The sequence below is a fragment of the Coregonus lavaretus genome (assembly GCF_964263955.1).
Source record: "Coregonus lavaretus genome assembly, chromosome: 27".
Lineage (NCBI taxonomy): Eukaryota > Metazoa > Chordata > Actinopteri > Salmoniformes > Salmonidae > Coregonus > Coregonus lavaretus.
The window spans coordinates 8,327,808-8,341,975 of NC_140014.1; the positions used below are offsets into that span (position 1 = coordinate 8,327,808).

The 14,168-nt window shown below is 44.3% G+C and overlaps 1 protein-coding gene across 2 annotated transcripts in view; it reads right to left on the reverse strand.

The window, feature by feature from the left end:
- msrab (methionine sulfoxide reductase Ab) overlaps window positions 1-14,168 on the reverse strand; it is a 46,527-nt gene that overhangs the window by 2,602 nt on the left and 29,757 nt on the right. Inside the window, exon 6 of one of the 2 annotated variants that reach the window (XM_084144370.1) lies at window positions 3,069-3,269. In XM_084144370.1, coding sequence (XP_084000496.1) covers window positions 3,084-3,269 — 186 coding nt within the window. In that variant the 3' untranslated portion in view covers window positions 3,069-3,083. Of the gene's footprint in view, window positions 1-2,942; window positions 3,270-14,168 lie in introns of those variants that run through there. The other variant, XM_084144369.1, reaches the window with a different exon arrangement.

A 14,168-nucleotide genomic window follows, 5' to 3' on the forward strand; every position in this document is an offset into this window, starting at 1 on the left:
TCCTTCACAGAAAATATTTAAGTGCAACACATTTAACATAAAATAGCTTCATTTTAATCAGATGACAACAGAAGTGCAACGCTATTTGGCTGGCAGCCACACAAGTACAGTAAATGAGCTTACAATGAAAAGCAAGGTATGTTTTGCAAAAACTATGCATGGCCATCACATTTCAAATGTTTAGGCCTATAATAGAAATAATGTAGCCAGCTACATTTCCTAATGTTTTGCATTTTAAAAGAAGCTACACATCAGTCGGAGCTGTCTGCTGATAGAATGAATTCTCATCCGAGTTTAGAAGTGCAACTGAAGCACAACATTAGTCTGATGCCGAGCAGAAGCCACAATGAGAAGCATTTTAGATCCGTTTTTCAAAACGCAGCAAGATATTTCTTATGCGTTATTTTTTCCTGCGTGAAAAATGCAGAATTATGTGTTAACACGACCCCTAGTTTAACTTGCTATCTAAGTAAGTGGCTGAATTAATAAGGTGACGGGCATCATATTATGTTAGCTTTCTGCCGTGTTTGAGAAGGCAAAGCAGCTGCCACTGCTATCTTGATTTCCTTCAGTTTTTTCTCCTCTTCTTTCTTGGTGTTTGCTCCTCCCCCCTCTTCTCCAAGCAGAGCAGGCAGGCCTGTTGCCCTAGCGACTCCAGACTCCACACAGACACAGTGTGTAGACATGCTGCTGGATTGCCTGTCTTTGCAATGTGTTTATTTTCGTATGGCGTTGTGTGGGCGAGCAGTTTACTGATGTCAACGTTTGAACAGAGTGCCCCATGGTAGCAGTGGGGTTATGGTATGGGCAGGAATAAGCTACGGACAATGAACATGATTGCATTTTATGGCAATTTGAATGCACAGATATACCGTGACGAGATCCTGAGGCCCATATTCGTGCCATTCATCCGCCACCATCACCTCATGTTTCAGCATGATAATGCACGGCCCCATGTCGCAAGGATCTGTACACAATTCCTGGAAGCTGAAAATGTCCCAGTTCTTCCAAGGCCTGCATACTCACCAGAAATGTCACCCATTGAGCATGTTTGGGATGCTCTGGATGTGTACAACAACGTGTTCCAGTTCCCGCCAGTATCCAGCAACTTCGCACAGCCATTGAAGAGGAGTGGGACAACATTCCACAGGCCACAATCAACAGCCTGATCAACTCTATGCGAAGGAGATTTGTCGCATCTGTATGAGGCAAATGGTGGTCACACCAGATACTGACTGGTTTTCTGATCCACGCCCTTACCTTTTAAAAAAAAGTATCTGTGACCAACAGATTTATATCTGTATTCCCAGTCATGTGAAATCCATAGATTAGGGCCTAATGAATTTATTTCAGTTGACTGATTTCCTTATATGAGCTGTAACTCAGTAAAATATTTGAAATTGTTGCATGTTGCGTTTATATTTTTATTCAGTATAGTATATCTTGTCTAAATTCTTCCAGTGTACATACGTATAGATTGCATTTTGATTACTGTTACAGTGCTATTTGGGTTATTAATTGGGTTTGTCCCGACGTTCTTGATTTCTAGTTTTTTTAACAATTTAATTATTTGTGTGCTTTTTATTTTTTACATTTTACTGCATTGTTAGGAGCCCATAACATATGCATTTCGCTGCACCCACTACAACATCTGCTAAACTGTGTACTCGACCAATAAACGTTGAATTGATTTTGTTCTGCTGAAAACCAGGGATGCTCTCACACATAAACCTGAGTGTACAAAACATTATGAACACCTGCTCTTTCCATGACATAGACTGACCAGGTGAATCCAGGTGAAAGCTATGATCCCTTATTGATGTCACTTGTTAAATCCACTTCAACCAGTGTAGGTGAAGGGGAGGAGACAGGTTAAAAACAGATTGTTAAACCTTGAGACAATTGAGACATGGATTGTGTATGTGTGTCATTTAGAGGCTGAATGGACAAGACAAAAAATTTAAATGCCTTTGAACAGGATACGGTAGTAGGTGCCAGGCGCACCAGTTTGTGTCAAGAACTGCAACGCTACAGGGTTTTTCACACTCAACAGTTTCCCGTGTGTATCGAGAATGGTCCACCACCCAAAGGACATCCAGCCAACTTGATACAACTTTGGGAAGAATTGGAGTCAACATGGGCCAGCATCGCTGTGGAATGCTTTTGACATATTGTAGAGTCCATGCCCTGACGGATTGAGGCTGTTCTGAGGGAAAAAGGGGGGGGCGGGGTGTGCAACTCAATATTAGGAAGGAGTTCCTAATGTTTGGTATACTCAGTATATGTTTCTGAGCATGAGACAATGGAAGAAGGAGACAAAAAGTATGTGATTCCACCACAACGTGCAAATCCCTTCTATGGGAAGGTTATTATCTCTCTCTTAATGGAAGATGGCCCTAAAGGGTGAGGGTGTCACATTGAGTGGATGGAATGAAATCCTAAGGCTGTGTTGTTGAGAGGTTAAGTTGGTTGGTAACTACTGCCACCTTGTGGATATCAGTACTGCAGCCTCGCATACAAAGAGGTCTCATGCCATGCACCAATATCATAATAAAATAACCTTGATATGGGCTATATTGAATTGCAACACACTTCAATTTAAATTAGAAAATACAATTATCATTGTATAAAATACCGTTCATACAGATTGCTAAATATTTTTGAAATTATTTAACCAATTAGCCAAATTAACACAATGCTAAGCAAGTTCAGAAACACTTTAGGTACTAGCACCATAAGCGCAGGAGTGGATACATTTTTCAACCCATACCTTAGTGTTACTATTGCTGATTGTTTATAGAATGTCAAGAATGTTCCAAAAAGTATCCTAGCTTGGCCATAAAGAGATGATATGTCTCTCTCTCTCTCTCTCTCTCTCTCTCTCTCTCTCTCTCTCTCTCTCTCTCTCTCTCTCTCTCTCTCTCTCTCTCTCTCTCTCTCTCTCTCTCTCTCTCTCTCTCTCTCTCTCTCTCTCTCTCTCTCTCTCTCTCTCTCTCTCTCTCTCTTTCTTCTTCTTGCGCATTCCCTTTCTCTTTTTCTCTCTCACTCCCTTTTTCTTCTTCTCTTACTCCCGCTATTTCTCTTCACAGCTCGTCTTTGTCATCGTCTGCTTCAGCTCCGATGGGACAGCTCACCCCGGTCCCCTTCAGACAGCAGTAGCCCTTGGGGACCTTCTTCAGGTACTGCTGGTGGTAGTCTTCTGCGTAGAAGAACTCCTGGCCCTCCAGAACCTCTGTGGTGATGGATCCATAGCCCTTCTCAGATAACACCTGAAATGGACACAAGATAAAAATACAAGAAATGTATCATGAATGGAGCCAGGAGATTTCCCTCCTGACCATGTGACCTGACCAGGAACAATTCTAGATTTAGTTTTTGAGGCATTGGTCAGGTTACAGGGTCAGGAATTGCCCTAATCATAACAACAACTGACGTCAGGGTTTTGTTTACTAGGCAGAAAATGGAAGAAAGTCGTCTGAAATGGAGCGAAACTGCTCATTTGCATTTTCCATTGCGCAACATTTTAAAAATGTTTTGCTACGGTGTGCCCAGAACATGAACCAGGTACACTGAACCAAAAATAGGCTTTTTCAAAGATAGTGGATTTGCTCTCTGACTTAAAAAGCAGCGTAATTGATTGACACATGAAACAGACTCTGTTTCTCTATAGCGTTGGCTCTGTTCCTCGCGCCCTGGGACAAAGCATGAAAGAGTCTCCGGTTGCTTTGAGCTCTCCATAAGCGTTGCAACATGGTGTAAGCACCTCGAGAGCAGGATTCAAACACACTACCTGCTGAGGGATTACTCCATTGCAGCAAAACACACGGCTTCCTTCCACCACAAAATACCTTTAAAGATTAGCACTCTGGAAACCCTAACAAACAACAATTCTAAGGTGTGCTGGATTGTTCACCGACACAAGGGATCATCACTTCATCCTTCCTCGATTCCTTGCATCCTTGTTTTCTTGGCCTCGTTCTCAAAACACATTGGAAGGTCCGAGAGGAGGAGAGAGGATGCCAAAAATCACTGAAAGACGAATTGAGATTGAGCCTAAGTTGTACACGTGCCGACTAGACTACAGAGCAGTCAATATTAGTGTCTTATTTGTGAGGGAGAAAGAATAAAGCTGCAACATGCAGTACCAGTCTTCAGCCACAAGGAAGGAGTGTAGTATTTAGAGTGGCATTGTGCTGGAGGTGACGCAGAGGTGGTGGTTCTCTCTCTACATCAAAGCACTGGCTGCCCCAGAAAAAAGGCTGATTTCGATGGAGTAGGATGAAGGTGCCCCTAGAAACTGATCTAAGATCAGTTTTCCGTGATTCACTAGATCAGTTTTCCGTCATTCACTTAATGGTTAAGGTTAGTATTTGGGAAGGTAAGTTGTTCCTAGATCTGTAGCCCATGGATAATTTCGAACCAGAGCACATTCAAAACAGGATTCAAGACCATCGGTCCTCACTGGCCAATACGGTTTGTGATTAGATATTTCTGACTGACATCGCATCAAAATCAAACGCCACATTTGGAGAAGTTGATGGTCAAAAAGCATTACACTTACATCAAATGTAGGATATGCCTATGGCAAATGCACTGCTATAATATACACATTCCCCAATGAAAGCTGCAAAGGGATTGCCCACCCTTTGCATATTTTACAATGGAGGGCAGCTTTTCCAGACTATAAATAGGCCTACTACCCACTCATTAAAGACAGAAAGCCCCAGGGCATCAGATGCATTAGAGGTTTGCTTTTATATGAGAGGAATACAATGTCCAAGAAATTGCCTGATAACAGAGAAGGAATAGGCTACACTCTCAAGCCTGACTCCAATGCAAGTCACAATATGGCGGCCATTTTGTGCACATAAATCAGAATGCATGCAGACACATCATGTCAAAACCCCGTAGTGGATCTGCGATGCTCACTGCGGCTGGAGAATCAGCTAGCGCTTGTGTTAGCAATGGGTCTGACTGAACTGTCTTTGAGTGCAGGGCACCTTAGCGCTGCACTAGCCCCAGTGAGTCCTGTATTGCGAGCTAGCTCAGTCAGGCCATCTTCATGCCTGTCGGAAAGGCTCGGCTGTCAAAGGCACTACGGCCGAGCGAGCGCGTCTCTCTCCCCTGTGTGACGACGGGAGGACCGCGGAGAGTGAGCTTCACCGCCGCTCCAGTCAAGCGAGAAAGCAAGAGACCCCCCCCACCCTGCACCGCTAGCGAGAGAGACGGACAGCCCCCCCGGACACAAATAAAACGTGACACACCGAGTAAGGCGGGATGAAAAAAAAGAAAGGTTCACTCTCTATCTATCTACCTCCCGAGTGGCGCAGTGGTCTAAGGCACTGCATCGCAGTGCTAGCTGTGCCACTAGAGATCCTGGTTCGAATCCAGGCTCTGTCGTAGCCGGCTGCGACCGGGAGACCCATGGGGCGGCGCACAATTGGTACGGGAGGGGAGGGAATGGCCGGCAGGGATGTAACTCAGTTGGTAGAGCATGGCGTTTGCAACGCCAGGGTTGTGGGTTCGATTCCCACGGGGGCCAGTATGAAAAAAAGTAAAACATATATAATGTATGCACTCACTAACTGTAAGTCGCTCTAGATAAGAGCGTCTGCTAAATGACTAAAATGTACTGTATTCTCTCCTTTGGAAGGCCCATGCTGCAGAAAGAGAGCGAGAGACAGAGAGCGAGAAAGTGAAACACACAAACATACTGAGTCATCAGTAGGACATTTTTAGAGGAGTTTTGCCCTCACCATGGACATTGTCATTTATGCGATCATTTAAAAAACATGGTTGACGGTTCTGTCAAAAGCAAGCTAAAGGACTGTTCCTTTTTTTCCCAGTCCTCTTCTGGGTAATGCGTCACAGATAAATGACATACCATAATATCTAAACAGAGCACACAGCATCCATAATAATGTTACTACAATTAAAATACGTTACTCAATCAAATAAAGGTTGCTAAAAAAATACACGTATTTTCTCATCTTCACCCAACAATGCACTCTACAATATTTTGTAAAAAATGTTTTGAAAATCACATCTTCATTAACAATACCTCATTGTGATATAATATTATAATATGATGCTCCTGACATGTTAGAGATGTCAGGGATCATCAACTAGATTCAGCCGCGGGATGATTTTTCTGGAGCGGATGGTCAGGGGGCTGGAACATTTGACATTTACATTTGAGTCATTTAGCAGACGCTCTTATCCAGAGCGACTTACAGAATTAGTAGACTGCAAAGTGACCGCAACAAGCCCAAACAGATCTAACATTTGACTAAAACATAATCATTTCAAAGCTTGCTTACATTTGTATACGGTCACATATATCTCTCTATTATGCGTGGGAATACTTTGGAACAGATTTCCAAAAATGAAATTACATGGATCTGATTTGTTGCTGTTTTTACAGTTTTTTTGTCCAACAATAAAACATTTAAATAAATAAAAAAAATATATATATTATTTTTTTTTTGCTCTGAAAACTTGGAGAGCCAAATAAAATCCTGCGGGCCGCCAGTTGGGGAATCATGCCCTATGTAGAGGATCAACAGAAAAATAATAGCTGAAAGATAAAGGGAAGGGAGAGGTTTCGACACAATTGTTATCCAGATAGACAAAGAGGGCAACCATGACAGTGTACCAAATGACCTGAGGGAGAGGGGGAGATGGAAAGGGAAGTATAGGAGAGGGGAATGAAGATTGATAGACAGGGAGAGGAGAATAGAGGAGCCCCCTGCTCTTCTCTTTTTTTTCTGGGAAAAAAGGAGGACAGAGAAACGGAGTAGAGAGAAGACATTTTAGAGGCCTGACTAGCAATGTTTTCTCCTGACAGGTTCGGGACAGCGACAGAGCCAAAAACACTTTTGAGTGTGTTTGTGTATCCCTACTCTCCAATGTACCTCTAGTGGTACCCTACATACACACATACACACACAAACACACCCTTCTCCTCACATACATCGAGGAAAGGAGTGTGTCGGTGCATGAGCGAAATAAAAAGGAAGCTGCGTCTTGACAAAATGGTTCCAAAAGGAAATCCGACGAGGAGAAAACTGATTATGCCGTTTGTTCTTTATGGGATCTGGGAATAGTGAACTGACAGCGCACATCACATATGTAAAGTACATTTGCTGTGTGAGTGGGTGCTCAGTTCTGTGTATCCTCTGTGAGAGTGTGAGTGTGTGAGTGTGCATGCTCATTTCTGTGTGTGTGTGAGTATGTGTGAGTGCGCATCTGTGCACGTAGGATCGTCTCCGCTCATCCCACTCACAGAGTGGGTCAGGCATCCATTTTAGGTTGCCTCTCTAATCTGCAGCCAGAGTGCGGTCCTACATTTTGTGAGGGAGGCAGCGAGCGACCAACAAGCGTGGTTGTGCTTTTCCACAGCCACAGCACTCCAGCTGCACGCTGCGATATCACGCAGCTCACCTATGAACAGTTATTTCATTTCTACTTATGCATGACTTTTGAAATACTTAAAAGTATTCTGTACATGTACATATGAATGCACGCAAGTATATGCATGTGTTACCTGCATGGGTTTTGCATGTTCAATAGTGAATGGCAGGGGATTTTAGTAGCATTCAGAGCCTTTTTCATTGTGGCGGTTATAAACTAGTGGGTGGATAAGTAGGTGTAAGGTGTGTGTGTGTGTATGATGGAATACAGACTATGGGGATAATCGGGATAGATATCACTGATAGTTACACTCAAGAGTATGCTGAGACACAACAAGGACATACGTAGACACATTGATGGACACGCACAGACAGACACATAGTCAAAGACCTCACATAGGGAAAGACATGAGTTTTATGGACCAAACCAAAGTGAGGAATTGGATAAGGCATTCCACAGCTCATTAAGCCAGGCTCTCTTATCAGAGGGCACACTTGCTTCACCAAGGCTCCTATCACACACACGCACGCACACACATACACATTCACTCAATGCACTCTGGCTGGCTTGTTAAAAACCATTGTTCTACACACAGAACGGAACGCGGTCGCACCCTCCCCCAACTTCCTACAAACCCCCTAGCCCACCTCACCCCATCCCCCCCCCGCCACGCTTCTCCCCCTAATCAAACCTTCCCATCCCTCCGCTCTTCCCCATAGCTCAGGAAAGAGACACTGCAGCAGAGAGAGAGAGAGAGAGAGAGAGAGAGAGAGAGAGAGAGAGAGAGAGAGAGAGAGAGAGAGAGAGAGAGAGAGAGAGAGAGAGAGAGAGAGAGAGAGAGAGAGAGAGAGAGAGAGATGGATGGATGGATGGAGGAAAGAGAGAAAATATGAAAAGAAAGAGAGAGAGAGGAGAGAGAGAGGGAGAGAGAAGGAGAAGGAGGAGAGAGAGAGATGGAGAGAGAGAGAGAAGATGGAGAGAGAGAGAGAGAGAGAGAGAGAGAGAGAGAGAGAGAGAGAGAGAGAGAGAGAGAGAGAGAGAGAGAGAGAGAAAGAGAGAGAGAGAGAGAAGTCATGCAGAAGAACAGCTCCTGACTTGTTATAACTTTTTGGTTGTTAAGAGCGAGATTGACACGACTAAATTAGCAAAAAAATGTATAGGTAATCTAATTGTACAACTGAAGATCAAAACAGGAGGAAAAGATTGACAGAGAGTGAGTAAAAAGACCAATCTTCATCGTGGTAGCTAGCCAAATTAAAATCTGTCAGCTAGCTCACCGTCCAGCTCTAACCGTTTACTGGTGGTAACCATAGCAACATGGCCACTGAGGCAGCGCTAGCATCGATAGTAACGGCAGAGACTGAGAGACTTTCTCCGTTGTTTTTTGAATACCCAGCAGAAATAAAATCAGAGAAGGGAAGAATCAACTTTAAACACCGAATTCTGAGGGAAAACCCAGAAACTTTGTTTGCTGACTGCTCACAAAACGGGACTGTTACAAACCTGCTATTTTACACAGACCACACTACTGCCTGGCATACAGCTGTAACTAGCCATTTCAGCTACACCACGAAGAAAGGCATCTGCAAGGGAAGACAAATCCACATTTTTGAGGACAGCGATAAGGACCAGGAAAACAGGTTTCTGACGGTAAACATGTATCAGAACGGTACTATCATGGTCCAGGGCAGTGAGGCTGCACTCAGCTCTGTTGTGCAGGACTTCCCCACCCTAATGAAGATAGCAGAAAGTAAAAAAGACAAGGACAGCACCCTGACCTCTCCCCTCACCTCAGGCACCCCAACAGCAGGACTATCCTCCCCCCTGCCTGCCTACAACCACCAGAGCCAAGACCACACTACCATCAGCCTGTTGAGAGACAGGCTGGCTCTGTTAGAGGTATGGGTTACTGAGCTGAAGGAGCAGCCCCCCAGCTACACCACCCCCAGCCCAGACACAGAGCTTCTACAGGACCAGATCAACCAGTGCAGGACCCAGCTGAAGAACTCTGTCCAGGAGCTGAGAGAGAGCCTTACCACAGCGCTTGAGGAGGTAAAGGCCACCATGAGGAGAGAGCTAGTGCAGGTAAAGGAGGAGATGGCAAAGGAGTTGTCTGTCATCAAGAGGGTGCTACAGCAGAGAGAACAGACTGTAGAGACTCCCAGAGAGAAGCTGCAGCCCCTCACCACCCCTAACAACCCCACTGACCCACCTTTACCCACAATCCCCCCCCATACCGACAACACTTTACCCACACCCCCAGTCAACAAAGAGGCCCACATTGAGACAACTACTACAGAGAGAAGCTCTCTGGCCCCCCCTGACACACCCCCACACACCCCTCCATGTACACAGGCCCTGTCTACTCCAGCCCCAGACCGAAAACGCACCAATCTGGTAAAACCCACTGAGGTGGCCATCCTCATTGACTCAAATGGGAAATTCATTCAAGAAGATAAACTCTTCCCCCAACACAAGGTGCGCAAAATATGGTGCCCAAAAACACAAGATGCACTCCACATCCTGTCCCAGCCTGACTTTGGCACACCAGGCCACATTATTATTCACACCGGCACCAACAACCTGCGAGAGGAGCAGGAGAGAGTAGGCAGCCTGGTCAACAGAGTAGCAGAGAGGGCCTCTGAGTGGTTCCCCAACTCCCACATCACCATCTCCACTCTGCTGCCCCGCAAAGACTTTCATCCCCGTACCATCCAGAAAGCCAACGCTGACATCACCAGAGGGTGTGGCCTACTCCCGAACATACACATTGCTCACCACCCAACAATCACCCCAGAGCATCTACACGACCACTCCCACCTGAGGAAGCAGACAGTAGGGATGTTTGCCAAGTCCCTAAAGGACGTAGCACTTGGTAGACAAACACCCCATGCTGTACTGGACAGAGGAGCACCCAGAGACCCCTACCAGACCACTGCACCACCAAGGAGCCCCAGGCCCCTTCAACGCCACACCAGACCCAGTGCACCCCACAGGCCCCACCCACCCCCAGAGCATCACCACTTCCATCGGCTTAGCCAGACCAGACCGGGCCCAGCCTATTATCCCGCACCAGACCACCACCCCTACCAGACCAGAGAGGAAGTCCCACAGCCCAGACCTGGCCCCCCTCCACCTCACAGGGCCCAACAGCAGGACCAGCGCAGCTACGCGGAGGTCGTCAGAGGACAGGAGAACCCTGTAGGATTAAGTGAGATTAAACAGCTCCTCCAATACATCTGCACTAAACTGCACTAAACACACACGGACGCATACACACACACACCACACACACACACACACACACACCTATTGTACTAGAATTTACTTGTTCAATGAATAGGAATATTTAACAGAATAACAGAATAAATGTTAGCTGATATCCTGTTTATCTCGCTCTTAACAACTTATTAGTTAATCGTTACTGTGTTTCTGACTGCTACTCCTTCTTTTTGCAACATGAAATCACTATCAGTTAGCATGTGGAACATTCAGGGTCTAAACTCATCAACCTTTGGTCTGAAGAGTTTAGCACTGGAGTTCAACAAAAATCTGAAAGATGTTGACGTCATCATTCTGCAGGAGACATGGTGTAAGGCTGACGTTGTCACTCACTGTCCCACAGGCTACAGAGAGATCATTGTGCCATCACAGAAACACAGCTCTGTCAATAGAGGCAGAGACTCTGGAGGATTGATCATTTGGTACAAATCCGAACTACAAAATCTAATTGATCCCCTCAAAATTGGCAAATACCACATTTGGTTAAAACTAAAAAAAGAACTTGTACTGACAGGAAAAGATGTGTTCCTTTGCGCAATATATATCCCCCCCTCAGAATCCCCATATTACTCAGAGGAGATCTTCCCCACCCTCGAGGAAGAGACGTGCCATTTCCAGGCCCAGGGAAATGTGCTCATCTGTGGGGACACAAATGCGCGCACAGGAACACTACCTGATCTAACGAGCACACGAGGGGACAGCTTTATTACAGACCATACTGTTTCTAACTATCTTAATCTCCCCCATAGAAACAACAGTGACAGCACCGTCAACAAAAACGGAAGGGATCTTTTGCAGCTCTGTAGAAGCCTGGGTCTGTACTTTGTCAATGGTAGGTTACGGGGGGACTCTTTGGGGAGATTCACCTACTGCTCACCTCTTGGCCACAGTACAGTAGACTATATGATCACAGACATGGACCCTTTCTCTCTCAGCTCATTCACTGTCAAGCCACTAACACCTCTGTCTGATCACAGCCAAATTACGTTGTTCCTCAAAAGAACAGACCTGGAAACAACCACACATTCACAACCCAGTAAGCTGTACAACATCAGAAATTCATACAGATGGGCCCAAAACAGCACAGAAGAATACCAGAAAGCAACCTGGAACCAAAATATCCAAACACTCTTAGATAACTTTCTGGATACCACATTCACTCACAGTAAAGAAGGCATCAATCTAGCAGTACGAAACATCAACTATATATTCAGGCAAACGGCAAAAGAAGCACAATTGAAATTGATAAAAAACAAAACTAAAAAAATCACAGATGACAACTGGTTTGATGCAGATTGTAAAATTATAAGGAAAAAACTTAGAACACTATCCAACCAAAAGCACAGAGACTCAAATAATGGTGAATTACGCCTTCATTACTGTGAGACTTTAAAACTCTATAAACGTACACTCAGAACCAAAAAAGCACAGTACAACAGCAAGCAGCTGACACTAATTGAGGAGTCCATAAACACAAACAACTTTTGGCAAAATTGGAAAAAACTAAAAAAATCTAAACAAGAGGAATTAGCAATACAAAATGGTGACATATGGACAACCCATTTCAAAACACTCTACAACACCGTTCAAATTGACACAAACGCAGAACAACGCCAAATCCATGAGAAGTTGAATGGATTAGAAAAAGCTATAAAGGACAATCAAAACCCATTGGACTCCCCAATTACTGACCAGGAGCTCTATAAGAAACTTCAGGCTCTCAAATTTAAAAAAGCCTGCGGACCTGATGGCATCCTAAATGAAATGCTCAAACTCATTAGTGCAAAATTTCAATTGGCTATATTAAAATTGTTTAATTTGATCCTGAGTGTAGGTTATTTCCCTGACATCTGGAATCAAGGACTCATAACCCCAATCTTTAAGAATGGAGACAAATTTGACCCTAACAATTACAGAGGCATTTGTGTGAACAGTAACCTGGGGAAGGTTTTCTGTAGTATCATCAATGTAAGAGTTCTAAACTTCCTTAATAAGCACAATGTCTTGAGTAAAAGCCAAATTGGATTTATACCAAAACATCGCACAACTGATCATATTTACACCTTACACACCCTGATAGATAAACATGTCCACCAAAATAATACCAAAATATACACTTGCTTTATCGACTTCCAAAAAGCATTTGATTCTATTTGGCATACAGGACTGTTCTACAAAGTTATTGAAAGTGGTGTAGGGGGTAAAACATATGACATAATTAAATCAATGTATACTGGCAATACGTGCAGCATTAAAATTGGTAAGAAAAGGACAGAATTCTTTAACCAGGGGCGGGGCCTTCGTCAGGGTTGCAATCTGAGCCCTGCACTCTTCAATATTTACATTAACGAATTGGCCACTATTCTAGAAAAATCCTCAGCCCCTGGTGTTAGTCTCCACAATTCAGAAGTTAAATGCCTACTCTTCGCAGATGACCTATGCCTGCTGTCACCCACAGCACCTGGCCTACAGCAGAGCCTGGACCTGCTAGAGCAGTACTGCCAGACCTGGGCCCTGGCAGTAAACCCCAAAAAGACTAAAATAATGATTTTCCAGAGAAGATCCAGATCTCAGGGAATTAGACCAAAGTTCTCAATTGGTACAAAATATATAGAGTACTGTACACACTACAATTACTTAGGTTTAAAAATAAGCTCAACTGGACACCTTAATGAGGCAGTGAATGAACTGAGAGAGAAAGCACGCAGGGCATTCTACGCCATTAAAAAGCAAATTCAAATTGAAATACCTATTAAAATTTGGCTAAAACTAATTGAATATGTCATTGAACCAATTGCACTTTATGGCAGCGAGGTGTGGGGTCCACTTGCAAAACAAGATTTCATCAAATGGGACAAACACCCCATTGAAACCCTACATGCAGAGTTCTGTAAGATTCTCCTACGTGTCCAGAGGAAAACTACAAACAATGCATGCAGGGCAGAATTAGGCCAATATCCACTAATAATAAAAACTCAAAAAAGAGCAATTAAGTTTTGGAAACATCTAAAATACAGTGACCCCCTCTCATATCATTACCAAGCCCTGCAATGCCAAGAGCTGAGCAAAGAAAAGAGTCCCCTCATCCAGCTGGTCCTGGGGCTGAGTTCACAAACCTGTTCTACTAACACACTGAAGCCTCAGGACCAGAACATCCAATCAATCAGAATAAACCAAATTACAACACAGTCAAAACAAAACTACATTGCTTATTGGGAAACACAAGCACAAACACAAAGCAAAATGCAGTGCTATCTGGCCCTAAATCGACAGTACACTATGGCTAAATATTTGACCATGGTTACTGATCAAAACCTTAGAAAAACCTTGACAAAGTACAGGCTCAGTGAGCACAGCCTTGCCATTGAGAAGGGTAGACACAGGAAAACCTGGCTCCCTGTAGAGGAAAGGCTGTGCAACCACTGCACAACAGCAGAACCTGAGACGGAGCTGCATTTCCTGACAAAATGTCA